This window comes from Grampus griseus (assembly GCF_964374135.1).
Source record: "Grampus griseus genome assembly, chromosome: 14".
Lineage (NCBI taxonomy): Eukaryota > Metazoa > Chordata > Mammalia > Artiodactyla > Delphinidae > Grampus > Grampus griseus.
Window position 1 is genome coordinate 65,615,155 of NC_139008.1, and position 14,836 is coordinate 65,629,990.

General features: G+C 40.9%; 1 protein-coding gene across 4 annotated transcripts in view; it reads left to right on the forward strand.

Annotated features, from left to right (window-relative positions):
- PHF20 (PHD finger protein 20) overlaps positions 1-14,836 on the forward strand; it is a 133,283-nt gene that overhangs the window by 44,476 nt on the left and 73,971 nt on the right. For all 4 annotated transcript variants that reach the window (XM_082670254.1, XM_082670257.1, XM_082670255.1 and 1 more), the window contains 2 exons: positions 10,527-10,606; positions 14,018-14,405. In XM_082670254.1, the coding sequence (XP_082526380.1) occupies positions 10,527-10,606; positions 14,018-14,405 (468 nt within the window). The remainder of the gene's footprint in view (positions 1-10,526; positions 10,607-14,017; positions 14,406-14,836) is intronic.

The window sequence follows — 14,836 nt, forward strand, 5'->3', positions numbered from 1 at the left end:
CGTGGAAAGGTTGTTGCCGTCAACCCCATCCACATTTTACAGATGAGGAACTGAGCTCACAGGAGAAACTGCTTGAGGTTACAGAGCATATAGATAAATGGTAGCCTGAGGTCTGCATGGAGGTCTGTGGTGCTCCAAGTTTCCTGAAACTGCAGTTCCTACAGTACCAGGCCGCTTCTCTGGAACAGGGTTTTCCTTAAACAGCAGAAGTTGTCAGGGCCAGATGCTCGCTGGCGGTGTGTGTGTGTGTACGTGCACCTGATACGGTAGGGTGAGTGTAGATGGTCTGTACTTCCTGGAGCCCGGTGGTGTCTTGAGAGCCCTGATTGGAGACAGGCCCTGTCCCAGTCCCTGCTTGATGATTATAAGCAGTTCATTCTCCTTGCTCTAGACTCATCTGAGCAGTTAGAAATGGGAGAAGGAATTGGACTAGATGAGCAGTTCTGGAAATTATTGGCTACAGAACCTAAGCCCATTATGTAAAATTCCTAAGAGGAAAAGACTTAGGGGGAGGTTGCCTGCAAACATGCACTTATCCCATCCCTCTGCCCACCCCCTTAGGCACATCTGTGGGAACCTCAGGACTTAGAGAAACCATGTTTGAAAGCTCCTATCCATGATATTGTGGAATTCTCTGACTCCTGGAGAATGAGCAGGGTAGTAAAAGGACCCTGACTCACAGTTATGGTAGCTTTCAAGAGCAACAGAAATCTGTCCTTTCTAGAGTCACCTGTTTCCTTGGTCCTAGAGAAGATGAGCTTTCTATACGTCTCTAGTTTTGTTCTTACGTCCCTTCTGCTATTACTGAGGTTGTCTGATATGCTGAGTTCTTAACCCCCAGAGGACAAAGCCAGGAAGCTTTGTTTCATCTGGTAAAGACAGGAGCTTCTTAAGGGAGCCTGAGGCAGGTGGCCTTTGTGTCAAGAATGTTCTTATTTTGGATTCTGTCATTTATATGTTTTTTGTTAGATGTTGTTTGTGGCCATGGGAGAGCTCTGTTGCCAGCCACCCTTGGGAGGATTCCGTGGGAAGACATTCTTTTAGTTATGCATGAAACCATTAAAGTAGATTTGGGGCCTCTCTCCAGAAGTGGGTCTAGACCACTGTTGTCTGTGGGATGTGTTGTTTTGTTTCTTCTGATTCATTGAAGCCCAGGTTAGGCTATGTGCATGATCAAGGGAGAAAGTTTCAAGATGATCCCTTGTAGTTCTTTGGAAGTAAAAAGGGTCAGGGCCAGGATATTGTTATCTAAGGACAGTGGCCCTTGAGCACTTTGGCCATAGTTTGGGTCATTTCAGAGTGGCCAGTGGTGCTCTGGGTTTGTGGTTTGGAATTGAGGCTGAGGGACTTGGGGAATAGGCAGTGTGGGGTGGTGGGAGAAGAATTAGTCAGAGGCCAGCAGACAGGCTTGGGTTCTGCTTCTAGCTCTGTTGTAGACTTCCATGGAACTCGGGGTCCATCCCTTCATCTAAGGCCTCCATTCTGAGCCTGCTGTCAGGAGTAAGCTTCAAAATTGACTTCAAGTAGCTGAAAATGTTGGACTTTTGGGTAGCATTTTGTCCTTCTGGATGTTTGAAATGTCTGTAAAAATGGACAGTTTTCATTTTGATGTAACTGTTGATGAACTTTGTTGATAAGATAGTTGAAAGTATAGGCTTGGGTGGCTTGTTGGCATGCTTAATATTTAAGATTTCTTGAGAATTGGGTTCTTAATGTCCCCAACCCCAAACCCCCATCCTTAGACTGGCCAGAGCTTTGCCATGGTTGCTTGAAAAGAGTCTGTTTAGAGTTCCACAGCCTTGCTTATTATCATTGCTCCTTTGCTTGCCAACACCCTCACAATAGAGGCAGGAAGACAGGAACCCAGGCCTTTGCTGTAAGTATTCATCAATCATTGCTGACGTGCCTTATGTAGAATCCTTATCATAGCCTGTCATCTCATTGCTTGCTTTAACCAACCAACTATATATACCTGTATAAGTATTATTTTTATTTTTATATATATATATATATATATATATAAATAAAACCAACTGTGTATCCTTGTGTCTGTCTTGTTTGCTAGCAACTTTTCTGTGTTGGTGACACTTGTAACAAATAATCACTTTTATTTTGTAATTACAAGGAGCAAAACAGTAGGTAATTACTCATTGTTTACAACAGTGGTTCTCAGACTTCATTGTGCACCAGAGTCACCTCAAGGCTTTATTAAACTTTTTCTTTCTTTTACTTTTAAAAATATTTTATTTTACTGATGTATAGTTGTGTTAGTTTCAGGTCTACAGCAAGGTGATTCAGTTATACGTATATATACATTATTTTTTTCATATTCTTTTCCATTATGGTATATCACAAGATATTGAATATAGTTCCCTGTGCTATACAGTAATGGGGTGCATGTGTCTTTTTGAATTATGGTTTTCTCTGGGTATATGCCCAGTAGTGGGATTGCTGGATCGTATGGTAATTCTATTTTTAGTTTTTTAAGGAAACTCCATACTGTTCTCCATCTTGGCTGTATCAGTCTGCATTCCCACCAACAGTGCAAGAGGGTTCCCTTTTCTCCACACCCTCTCCAGCATTTGTTGTTTGTAGATTTTCTGATGATGGCCATTCTGACCTGTGTGAGATGATACCTCATTGTAGCTTTGATTTGTATTTCTCTAATAATTAGTGATGTTGAGCAGCTTTTCATGTGCTTCTTGGCCATCTGTATATCTTCTTTGGAGAAATATCTATTTAGGTCTTCTGCCCATTTTTGGATTGGGTTGTTTGATTTTTTAATATTGAGCTGCATGAGCTCTTTAAATATTTTGGAGATTAATCCTTTGTCCGTTGATTCCTTTGCAAATATTTTCTCCCATTCTGAGGGTTGTCTTTTCGTCTTGTTTATGGTTTCCTTTGGTGTACAAAAACTTTTAAGTTTCATTAGGTCCCATTTGTTTACTTTTGTTTTTATTTCCATTACTCTAGGAGGTGGATCAAAAAAGATCTTGCTGTGATTTATGTCAGAGTGTTCTTCCTATGTTTTCCTCTAGGAGTTTTACAGTGTCCAGTCTTACATTTAGGTTTCTAATCCATTTTGAGTTTAATTTTGTGTATGGTGTTAGGGAGTGTTCTAATCTTATTCTTTTACATGTAACTGTCCAGTTTTCCCAGCACCACTTACTGAAGAGACTGTCTTTTCTCCATTGTGTATCCTTGCCTCCTTTGTCATAGATTAGTTGACCATAGGTGTGTGGGTTTATCTCTGGGCTTTCTGTCTTGTTCCATTGATCTATATTTCTGTTTTTGTGCCAGTACCATATTGTCTTGATGACTGTAACTTTGTAGTATAGTCTGAAGTCAGGGAGTCTGATTCCTGCAGCTCTGCTTTTTTCCCTCAAGACTGCTTTGGCTATTCGGGGTCTTTTGTGTCTCCATACAAATTATAAGATTTTTTGTTCTAGTTCTGTAAAAAATGCCATTAGTAATTTGATAGGGATTGCATTGAATCTGTAGATTGCTTTTGGATAGTGTTGTCATTTTCACAATATTGATTCTTCCAATCCAAGAACATGGTATATCTCTCCATCTATTGGCATCATCTTTAATTTCTTTCATCAGTGTCTTATAGTTTTCTGCATACAGGTCTTTTGTCTCCCTAGGTAGGTTTATTCCTAGGTATTTTATTCTTGTTGTTGCAATGGTAAATGGGAGTGTTTCCTTAATTTCTCTTTCAGATTTTTCATCATTAGCATATAAGAATGCAAGAGATATCTGTGCATTAATTTTGTATCCTGCAACTTTACCAAATTCATTGATTAGCTCGAGTAGTTTTCTGGTGGCATCTTTAGGATTCTCTATATATAGTATCTTGTCATCTGCGAACAGTGACAGTTTTCCTTTTTCTTTTCCAATTTGTATTCTTTTTATTTCTTTTTCTTCTCTGATTGCCGTGGCTAGGACTTCCAAAACTGTGTTGAATAATAGTGGTGAGAGTCTGCCAGCCGATGCAGGGGACACGGGTTTGTGCCCCGGTCCCGGGAAGATCCCACATGCTGTGGAGTGGCTGGGCCCATGCGCCATGGCCGCTGAGCCTGCGCGTCCGGAGCCTGTGCTCCACAACGGGAGAGGCCACAACAGTGAGAGGCCCGCGTACCGCAAAAAAAAAAGAAAAAAAAATAGTGGTGAGAGTGGACATCCTTGTCTTCTTCCTGATCTTAGAGGAAATGTTTTCAGTTTTTCACCATTGAGAATGATGTTTGCTGTGGGTTTGTTGTATATGGCCTTTATCATGTTGAGGTAGGTTCCCTCTATGCCTACTTTCCGGAGAGTTTTTATCATAAATGGGTGTTGAATTTTGTCAGAAGCTTTCTCTGCATCTGTTGAGATGCTCATATGGTTTTTATTCTTCAGTTTGTTAATATGGTGTATCACATTGATTGATTTGCATATACTGAAGAATCCTTGCATCTCTGGGATAAATCCCACTTGATCATGGTGTGTGATCCTTTTAATGTGTTGTTGGATTCTGTTTGCTAGTATTTTGTTGAGGGTTTTTGCATCTATATTCATCAGTGATACTGGTCTGTAATTTTCTTTTTTTTTGTAGTATCTTTGTCTGGTTTTGGTATCAGGGTGATGGTGGCCTCATAGAATGAGTTAAGGAGTGCTCTTTCCTCCGCAGTTTTTTGGAAGATTTTGAGATGGATGGATGTTAGCTCTTCTCTAAATGTTTGATAGAATTCACCTGTGAAGACACCTGGTCCTGGACTTTTGTTTGTTGGAAGATTTTTTTTTTTTTTTTTGCAGTATGCGGACCTCTCACTGTTGTTGTGGCCTTTCCCGTTGCGGAGCACAGGCTCCGGACGCGCAGGCTCAGTGGCCATGGCTCACGGGCCTAGCCGCTCCGCGGCATGTGTGATCTTCCCGGACCGGGGCATGAACCCGTGTCCCCTGCATCGGCAGGCGGACTCTCAACTACTGCGCCACCAGGGAAGCCCAATTTTCTTAAGTTTACTGAGGCTTGATTTGTGACCCAAGATGTGATCTATCCTGGAGAATGTTCCGTGGGCATTTGAGAAGAAAGTGTAATCTGCTCTTTTTGGATAGAATGTCCTATAAATATCAATTAAATCTATCTGGTCTATTGTGTGATTTAAAGCTTTTGTTTCCTTATTAATTTTCTCTTTGGATGATCTGTCCATTGGTGTAAGTGAGGGGTTAAAGTCCCCCACTATTATTGTGTCACTGTCGATTTCCTCTTTTATAGCTGTTAGCAGTTGCCTTATGTATTGAGGTGCTCCTATGTTGGGTGCATATATATTTATAATTGTTATATGTTCTTCTTGGATGGATCCCTTGATCATTATGTAGTGTCCTTCCTTGTCTCTTGTAATATTCTTTATTTTAAAGTCTATTTTATCTGATATGAGTATTGCTATTCCAGCTTTCTTTTGATTTCCATTTGCATGGAATATCTTTTTCCATCCCTCCATTTTCAGTCTGAATGTGTCCCTAGGTCTGAAGTGGGTCTCTTATAGACAGCATATATATGAGTCTTGTTTTTGTATCTATTCAGCAAGCCTGTGTCTTTTGGTTGGAGCATTTAATCCATTCACGTTTAAGGTAATTATTGATATGTATGTTCCTATGACCATTTTCTTAACTGTTTTGGGTTTGTTTTTGTAGGTTCTTTTCTTCTCTTGTGTTTCCCACTTAGAGAAGTTCTTTCAGCATTTGTTGTAGAGCTGGTTTGGTGGTGCTGAATTTTCTTAGCTTTTGCTTGTCTGTAAAGCTTTTGATTTCTCCATCGAATCTGAATGAGATCCTTGCCGGGTAGAGTAATCTTGGTTTTAGGTTCTTCCCTTTCATCACTTGAAGTATATCATGCCACTCCCTTCTGGCTTGTAGAGTTTCTGCTGAGAGATCAACTGTTACCTTTATGGGAGTTCCCTTGTATGTTATTTGTCGTTTTTCCCTTGCTGCTTTCAGTAATTTGTCTTTGTCTTTAATTTTTGCCAGTTTGATTACTGTGTGTCTCGGCGTGTTTCTCCTTGGTTTTATCCTGTATGGGACTTTCTGTGCTTCCTGGACTTGGGTGGCTATTTCCTTTCCCATGTTAGGGAAGTTTTCGACTATAATCTCTTCAAATATTTTCTCGGGTCCTTTCTCTCTCTCATCTCCTTCTGGGACCCCTATAATGCGAATGTTGTTGTGTTTAATGTTGTCCCAGAGGTCTCTTAGGCCGTCTTCATTTCTTTTCATTCTTTTTTTTATTCTGTTCCGCAGCAGTGAATTCCACCATTCTGTCTTCCAGGTCACTTATCCATTCTTCTGTCTCAGTTATTCTGCTATAGATTCCTTCTAATGTAGTTTTCATTTCAGTTATTGTATTGTTCATCTCTTTTTGTTTGTTCTTTAATTCTTCTAGGTCTTTGTTAAACATTTCTTTCATCTTCTCGATCTTTGCTTCCATTCTTTTTCCGAGGTCCTGGATCATTTTCCTATCATTATTCTGAATTCTTTTTCTCTTTTTTTTTTTTGCGGTACACGGGCCTCTCACTGTTGTGGCCTCTCCCGTTGCGGAGCACAGGCTCCGGACGCGCAGGCTCAGCGGCCATGGCTCATGGGCCCATCCGCTCCATGGCACATGGGATCTTCCTGGACCGGGGCATGAACCCGTGTCCCCTGCATCGGCAGGCGGACTCTCAACCACTGCACCACCAGGGAAGCCCCTGAATTCTTTTTCTGGAAGGTTGCCTATCTCCACTTCATTTGGTTGTTTTCTGGGGTTTTATCTTGTTCCTTCATCTGGTACATAGCCCTCTGCCTTTTCATCTTGTCTGTCTTTCTGGGAATGTGGTTTTCATTCCACAGGCTGCAGGATTGTACTTCGTGCTTCTGCTGTCTGCCCTCTGGTGGATGAGACTATCTAAGAGGCTTGTGCAAGTTTCCTGATGGGAGGGACTGGTGGTAGGTAGAGCCGGCTGTTGCTCTGGTGGGCAGAGCTCAGTAAAACTTTAATCCACTTGTCTGCTGATGGGTGGGGCTGGGTTCCCTCCCTGTTGGTTGTTAGGCCTGAGGCGACCCAATACTGGAGCCTACCTAGGCTCTTTGGTGGAGCTAATGGTGGACTCTGGGAGGGCTCACGCCAAGGGGTACTTCCCAGAACTTCTGCTGCCAGTGTCCAGTCCTCACGGTGAGACAGAGCCACCCCCCTACTCTGCAGGAGACCCCTCAACACTAGCAGGTAGGTCTGGTTCAGTCTCCTATGGGGTCATTGCTCCTTCCCCTGGGTCGTGATGTGCACACTACTTTGTGTGTGCCCTCCAAGAGTGGAGTCTCTGTTTACCCCAGTCCTGCTGAAGTCCTGCAGTCAAATCCCGCTAGCCTTCAAAGTCTGATTCTCTAGGAATTCCTCCTACTATTGCCGGACCCCTAGGTTGGGAAGCCTGACGTGGGGCTCAGAACCTTCACTCCAGTGGGTGGACCTCTGTGGTATAAGTGTTCTCCAGTTTGTGAGTCACCCACCCAGCAGTTACGGGATTTGATTTTATTGTGATTGTGCCCCTCCTACCGTCTCATTGTGGCTTCTCCTTTGTCTTTGGATGTAGGGTATCTTTTTTGGTGAGTTCCAGTGTCTTCCTGTCGATGATTGTTGAGCAGTTAGTTGTGATTCTGGTGTTCTCGCAAGGTGGAGTCTTTTTTGTTTTTAATTTTTGGCTGCGTCGCATCTTCTTTGCTGCGCACAGGCTTTCTTCTAGTTGTGGCGAGCAGGGGCTTTGCTTCGTTGCGGTGTGCGGGCTTCTCATTGCTGTGGCTTCTCTTGTTGGGGAGCACGGGCTCTACGTGTGCGGGCTTCAGTAGTTGTGGCTCACAGGCTGTAGAGCACAGGCTGAGTAGTTGTGGCTCACGGGCTTAGCTGCTCTGTGGCATGTAGGATCTTCCTGGACCAGGGCCAGAACCTGTGTCGCCTGTATTGGCAGACAAATTCTTAACCACTGTGCCACCAGGGAAGTCCTCAAGGTCTTACTAAAACACATTTCTGTGTCACACTCCCAGAGTTTTTGATTCTGTATATTGGGGGTGGGGCTGATAATTTGCATTTCCAGTAATTTCACAGGGTTGTTCATGCTGCTGGTCTGGGGACTACACTTTGATAAACACTGGTTACAGTGAGTCTGGCGCTGTGTGAGAAACTACTGTCAGATGTGTTCTCTAGCCTTGAAGAGCCTGCCTTCGATTTGGGATCTGCCTTCTATGTGAAGGCACCTAAATGTGAGTCTCTGCAGGTCAGGTACCAAATGAGTCTGAGAAGTTCAGAGGAGGGAGAACTCTCCAGTAGCAGGGAAGTCAGGAAGCTTTTACTGAGCTATTGTGGTCTTTTGAGCTGAGTGCTTAAGGATCAATGAGTGGCACATTCCAGGCAGGAAAACACTTCTTCGTGTGGAGGTGGAAATGTCACAAGACAGTTTCAGTGGGTGGCAAGTAGCTAGTCACTTTGAGTTGGTGGGTATTGTATGCTGGTAATTCGAAATAAGGTTTGGAAAATAATTGGGCTCAGATTGCTTGGACTTTGAGCACTGAAGAGGTGGCTAGCCATGGGCAGGGCCTTATTCAGGGCTGGAGGAGCAGGCCGGTGGGTGGGGAGAGAATGTATAAGAAGGAGGCAACCAGCCAGAAGATCTTAACTTCATCGTTGCATTATTCTGCTCCCAACCCTTGGGATTTATTTTTTTTCTTCCATGTTGGGTAGCAAATTGGTCCTGAAAACGGACCATGTTTACTAGTGGTAAATCATTACATGATTACCAGTGGTTCATTGATAATCTTGACAAGATTAACTGTGATTTTTTTTTTTTTAATAGATCCCTGGAACCAAAAAAAAAAGAAAAATGAGAGAGAGAGAGAGAGACATGGGTGGGTTCTAAAATGCAAAAGGTTGAAAGTGTTGGTTTGGGTACAGCTAATGAGAACTTTTGTAGTTGGATGTATTATTTGGCGAGATAAGATTATTTGGATTTCCAGTTTCAGTTTTTTAGCAGAGAGTGATTTTTGTTGGACTTAAAAAAAAAAAAAAAAAACGGAACAAAACTAACAATGTAGCGGTCACCATTTAGTGCTTTGGCCTAGTCTCTATTTTGAAATATTGTAATATGCAGCTAATTCATATGGATTTTGAGAGTAATGTGACCTCTAAAAACATAATACCTTTAGCAGATGGTCGTATTTCTTTTCAAGTTTAAAAGATATTACTACTTCTAAGCCCAGAAAATAAAGATTAAGTGATAAACATTAATAATTCACCAAGCAATAAGTAAATCTGCATTTTCCTTATATCCTATTTTTTTTAATTGAAGTATAGTTGATGTACAATATTATATGTTACAGGTGTAAATATAGTGATTCACAATTTTTAAAGGTTACACTCCATTTGTAGTTCTTATAAAATATTGGCTATATTCCCTGTGTTGAATAATATATCCTTGTAGCTTATTTTATACATAATAGTTTGTACTTCTTAATCTCCTATCCCTATTTTGCCCCTCCTCTGTTTCCTTCTCCCTACGGGTAACCACTAGTTTGTTCTCTGTATCTGTGAATGTTTCTTTTTTGTTATATTCACTCCTTTGTTGTATTTTTTAGATTCCACACGTGAGATCATATAGTATTTGTCTTGTCTGATTTATTTCACTTAGCATAATACCCTCCAAGTCCATTCATGTTGCTGCAAATTTCATTCTTTTTTCATGGTTGAGTAGTATTCCATTGTATATGTATATGTGTATATATATATATACCACCTCTTTTATCCATCTGTCTGTTGATGGACACTTAGATTGCTTCCATATCTTGGCAGTTGTAAATAATGCTGTGAACATTGGGGTGCATGTATCTTTTCGGATTAGTGCTTTTGTTTTTTTCGGATATATACCAAGGAGTGGAATTGCTGGGTCATGTGGTAATTCTATTTTTAGTATTTTGAGACACCTCTATACTGTTTTTTCCACAGTGGCTGCACCAGTTTACATTCCCACCAAGACTGTAACACAGTATATCTTTCCATCTTCAGTTTCTTACATCAGTGTCTTATAGTTTTCCAAGTACAGGTCTTTTACCTCCTTAGGTAGGTTTATTCCTCAGTATCTTATTCTTTTTGATGCAACAATAAACGGGATTGTTCCCTTAATTTCTCTGATAGTTCATTGTTGGTGTTTCCTTACATTCTTAATTGTTTTACTGCTCTTTGTTCTTGGTCTAAGTCAGTGCAAGTTTTTAAGATTTAGTGAAGCACCATAAAAATGAGGTTTTTTTGGGATGGATTTTGATTTGTATAGATAAAAAGATTTGTAAGATAAAGAGGAAAAGGCAAGTGTACTATTATTATCTTGGACATAAGTAAGATTGAATGTGATTCTTGAACAACTTTTTAATTTCCATATGTTTATTATTGTGGTTGGAACTCCCTTGTGTTTATGCTTTGAAAAGTTTTGTTGCTTTCATGAAACTGCAAGTTAAAATCATATCTTTTTGAATTTTAGGTACTTACACTGTGAAATTTTATGATGGAGTAGTTCAGACTGTCAAACATATTCATGTCAAAGCTTTTTCGAAAGATCAGGTGAGAAATGTGGTTTTATGCTTTGTAGTATGAATAATGCTAATGTTATAGTTTTGTTTCTCAAAGATGTTACATTTGTTTATGATGACAAAATCTTTCCTTCATCTGACATGATTTCACCAGAAAGCAATACACAAGTTTTCAGAAATTGTAAATATTTGTCTCTCTCTCTGCCTTTTTCTTTTCATACCAATTCTTTTCAGAAGTGCCAGTACTTGCGTACCATTACCTGTTATCTGTCTTTTTCCCAAAGCGCCTGGTTGTTATTCTTTCTTCTGTCTTCCTGTGCTCTGCCCACAGAGCTGTTTCCCCTCACAGGGAACTTGCTGAGTGGTTGAAGAGATGGAGATGTTTTCTCCTCATCTGACTTTGTCCTTCAGCTCAGGACCATGGCTTGGTGGTTACGGAGCCACCATTTGGCATAGATTTGGCAAGCACTCGTGCTAGATGTGCCTGGGTTGAAATTTTTGTTTCCTTTTGTCCCTTTCACCATCCATGTACTTGTCTAAGCACGGGTCCTGAGTTGTTTTTTTTTTGAGGTACGTGGGCCTCTCACTGTTGTGGCCTCTCTCGTTGCGGAGCACAGGCTCTGGACGCGCAGGCTCAGCGGCCATGGCTCACGGGCCCAGCCGCTCCGCAGCATGTGGGATCTTCCCGGACCGGGGCGCGAACCCGTGTCCCCTGCGTTGGCAGGCGGACTCTCAACCACTGCGCCACCAGGGAAGCCCCGGGTCCTGAGTTTTGATACTGGAAATGTGGTGCACACAGATAGATTCTGGCCACCTGGAAGTGTTGCCTACTTTCTTCGTGATTTTTTTTTCCCTTTTAGTTTTTTTTAATATTTATGTCTTAATGAAATAGCTGAGGGGAAAGATTCTGATTGTAACTAATTGTTATTTACTTCTTTGGGTGGTTGTTGATATGACAGTATTTGGTAATCCTGGAACCTTCTAATAAATTCTTCTGAACATATATTTAGCAATTCCAAAGCATCATGATACATGATATTGTTAAAGATAATCTCAGAAGTGTTTTTGCCTTTCTGGTTTTCCTCTTCAGAAAATTGACAAAATTATAAAGCTTTAGCCCTGAAGATGTTTTCTCTTTGATCATTTGCTTCTCAGGCATCTAAGGAACTACACAGCACTCTAAAACATTATTTTGGCCTTCAATTTGGCAATTTTTATGTTAAGTTTGTGGAATGAGTTAATATAGATAGAGGACTGTATTAAGAACATGTCCAGAGCTGTCATATTGTATCTAGAATCTACACAAATGGAAGTCTAGGGCTCCACATAACAAACGTTCATCTGTTTCCTCTGATTGATAGTACTCATGGTGCCTTAGCTTGGGGATGGGCACCTCACCCTGTGTGGATTTGTGGGTCTTCAGTCCTCAATTCCCAGCTGCCTCTGAGTGTCTCATGTCATCTCAGACCTGGCAGGTGGTCAAGCACAGGCCCATGGCTCCTGTTTGTTTTTCTTTTCCAAGAGAACATAGTGGTTTGGATAAATGACTTCTCAGCTAGGCCACTTACAAAGCAAAATTTCTTACAAATATCTGTCAGACAATTTTTAAAGCTTTTTTCATATAGTATTAGATTGTTTTTTTGTTTTTTAAATAGGATTGTACTGCCCTAAGTGGTTTGATAATCTATATTTCAGGAACATTTATCTTTTTTTGAAGTTATAGAAACAATATATGTTTGCTGTAGAAAATTTAGAAAGTACAGAAAAGGGCAAAGAAAGTAAAAATTGTATAATTCTATCATCTAGATGCAATTGCTCTTAACATTTTAATGTATAGCCTTCTGTATTTTTTAAAAAAGATACTTATGTATATATATTTTTCTTTTCCAAATTTGAGTCATATGTTACTGTTCTATAACTTGCTCTTTTTTTTTTTTTTTTTTTTTTTTGCGGTATGTGGGCCTCTCACTGTTGTGGCCTCTCCCATTGCGGAGCACAGGCTCCGGACACGCAGGCTCAGCGGCCATGGCTCACAGGCCCAGCCGCTCCGCGGCATGTGGGATCCTCCCGGACCGGAGCACAAACCCGCGTCCCCTGCATCGGCAGGCATACTATCAACCACTGCACCACCAGGGAAGCCCTGTAACTTGCTCTTTTAACAAAATAACGTTTTCCCAAGTTCCTAAGTACTGTATGGGAATATAGCTTTTAATGGCTAAGTAGTATTTATAATATGTATGTAACCCTACTTTGTGTAACCAGTTTTCTAATGGTCATTTAAGGATATTTGTAAATCTGGGTACACACGTCTGATTATTTTGTTATCAGATTTCATTTCTAGGAATTTATTCGAGTTCAAAAGTATAAACATAAGACTTTTGACCTAAATTGCCAGCCCCCCTTCCTGGTGGTTGCAGTTTATATTTCTGCCAGCAGTTACTGAGGAGTGCTTGTCCTCAAACCTGGCTGCTTTCAGAAAACTTTGGAGACTTGAAAAAAATATTTTCTTTTAGTTTCTAACCACAGGGATTCTCCTTGTTTATTACTTTTCCCTCTGGAACAAATTAAACTTTTACTCACTGTGTATTTAGGCAGTCCTTCCTGCTCCTGGCAAAAATCTGTGTGCCAAGTGTGTGCTTGGTGCTAGGGATCCAATATGAACATGATGTGGTGGTCTCTGCTCTTCTCTTGAGGTCTTGGAAGAAAGATACTTACGCAAATAAACTTAATTGTAGTTTTAGAAACTCCAGAGCTTTCAGAGCTTGCTTTATTATGAGACAGTATACTAGGACACAAGATTTTTAAGATGAATTTTGAAAAAGTAATTTAGGAGGAAAGTAACCAAGAAGAAGTACTTTCTCCTAATGGACAAAAACTCAGTACCTCAGGAACGCAGTAGGTGGCTTGTTCGACTGAGCACAGCCTTTACCCAGTAGAGGAAGCAAAGACCCTGTTTTTGAGGTGGAAAATCTTTACAGCTTTCTGGTTTGCCTCTAGTTATCAGTTTGGGTTCTTCTCTACACAGGACATCAGCATCTGCTGGCAAACTGAGCCAGCCTCTGAAAGGCCCTGGGTCAGTGTAGTCATTCTTGGGAGGAGACGGACGGGGCATGAAGGCATCTCTGTCAAAAAGATTGCTTCCCAGAAGAGGTCCCTGGGGTAGTTGTCTGTCCCTTTAATAATTTTTTAGTGACTTACTAATCAAAAGGGGAGATAGCATTGTCTCAGAAGGAATTGAAAATGGCTGTTATTTTCTTTAAACTTAGGACTGTTTTTCAAACCTCAGAATATGGGTGTATATTTTCAGTGGTGCTTTCCATTACATGACCTGATACATGTCCTCTTTTAATTTCTTTGTCTTCATAAGTTTACAAAAAACCATCTGATTTTATATTTGCAAGTAATCACAAAGTGTGATTCATCGCTATTTTGCTCATTTTAGAATATTGTGGATAATGCTAGGCCTAAAGAAACAGAACACAAAAGTCTTTCATCATCTCCTGATAAACGAGAGAAGTTTAAAGAGCAGAGAAAAGCCACAGCCAATGTGAAGAAAGACAAAGAGGACAAAGCCTTAAAGACAGAAAAGAGACCCAAACAGCCTGATAAAGAAGGAAAGTTAATCTGTTCTGAAAAGGGGAAGGTGTCAGAGAAGAGCCTTCCCAAGAACGAGAAAGAAGATAAGGAGAACATTTCAGAAAATGACAGAGAGTATTCTGGAGATGCTCAAGTGGATAAGAAACCTGAAAATGACATTGTGAAGAGTCCACAAGAAAACTTGAGGGAGCCAAAAAGAAAGCGAGGCAGACCCCCTTCCATAGCTCCTACTGGTGAGTTCCCCAAGTGTGCAATGCCAGAGTGTTCTTCTGTGGTCCTTTGTGGTTCTTTATAACTTCTGTACTTCAAGCCTTTGTTTTTGTGACCGACTTTGAATCATCCTGTCATCTAAAAACAAGTCATGCCCATAGAGCTGAATTTTATGGGAGGTATATATCCAGGTGAACATAAGTTTTGGAAACATGTCCTTGACTGGGCTTCTGGGGTGACAGATAACTCTTCACTAGATACTTCAGCTTATATGATAAAGCCTAATAAGCTAAGGCCTTTTGCTTTTGCCAATTCAAATGATTTCACTTTAAGTAAGCTTACTAGAACGTAGAATCAGGAAATAGTGTTTTCATGAGTGACATGAAAGGGGAAAGGAGAAGTAAATAGGTGTGGGCATCTGGAGGAGGTGACAAGAAAGAACACTGGACCTAGG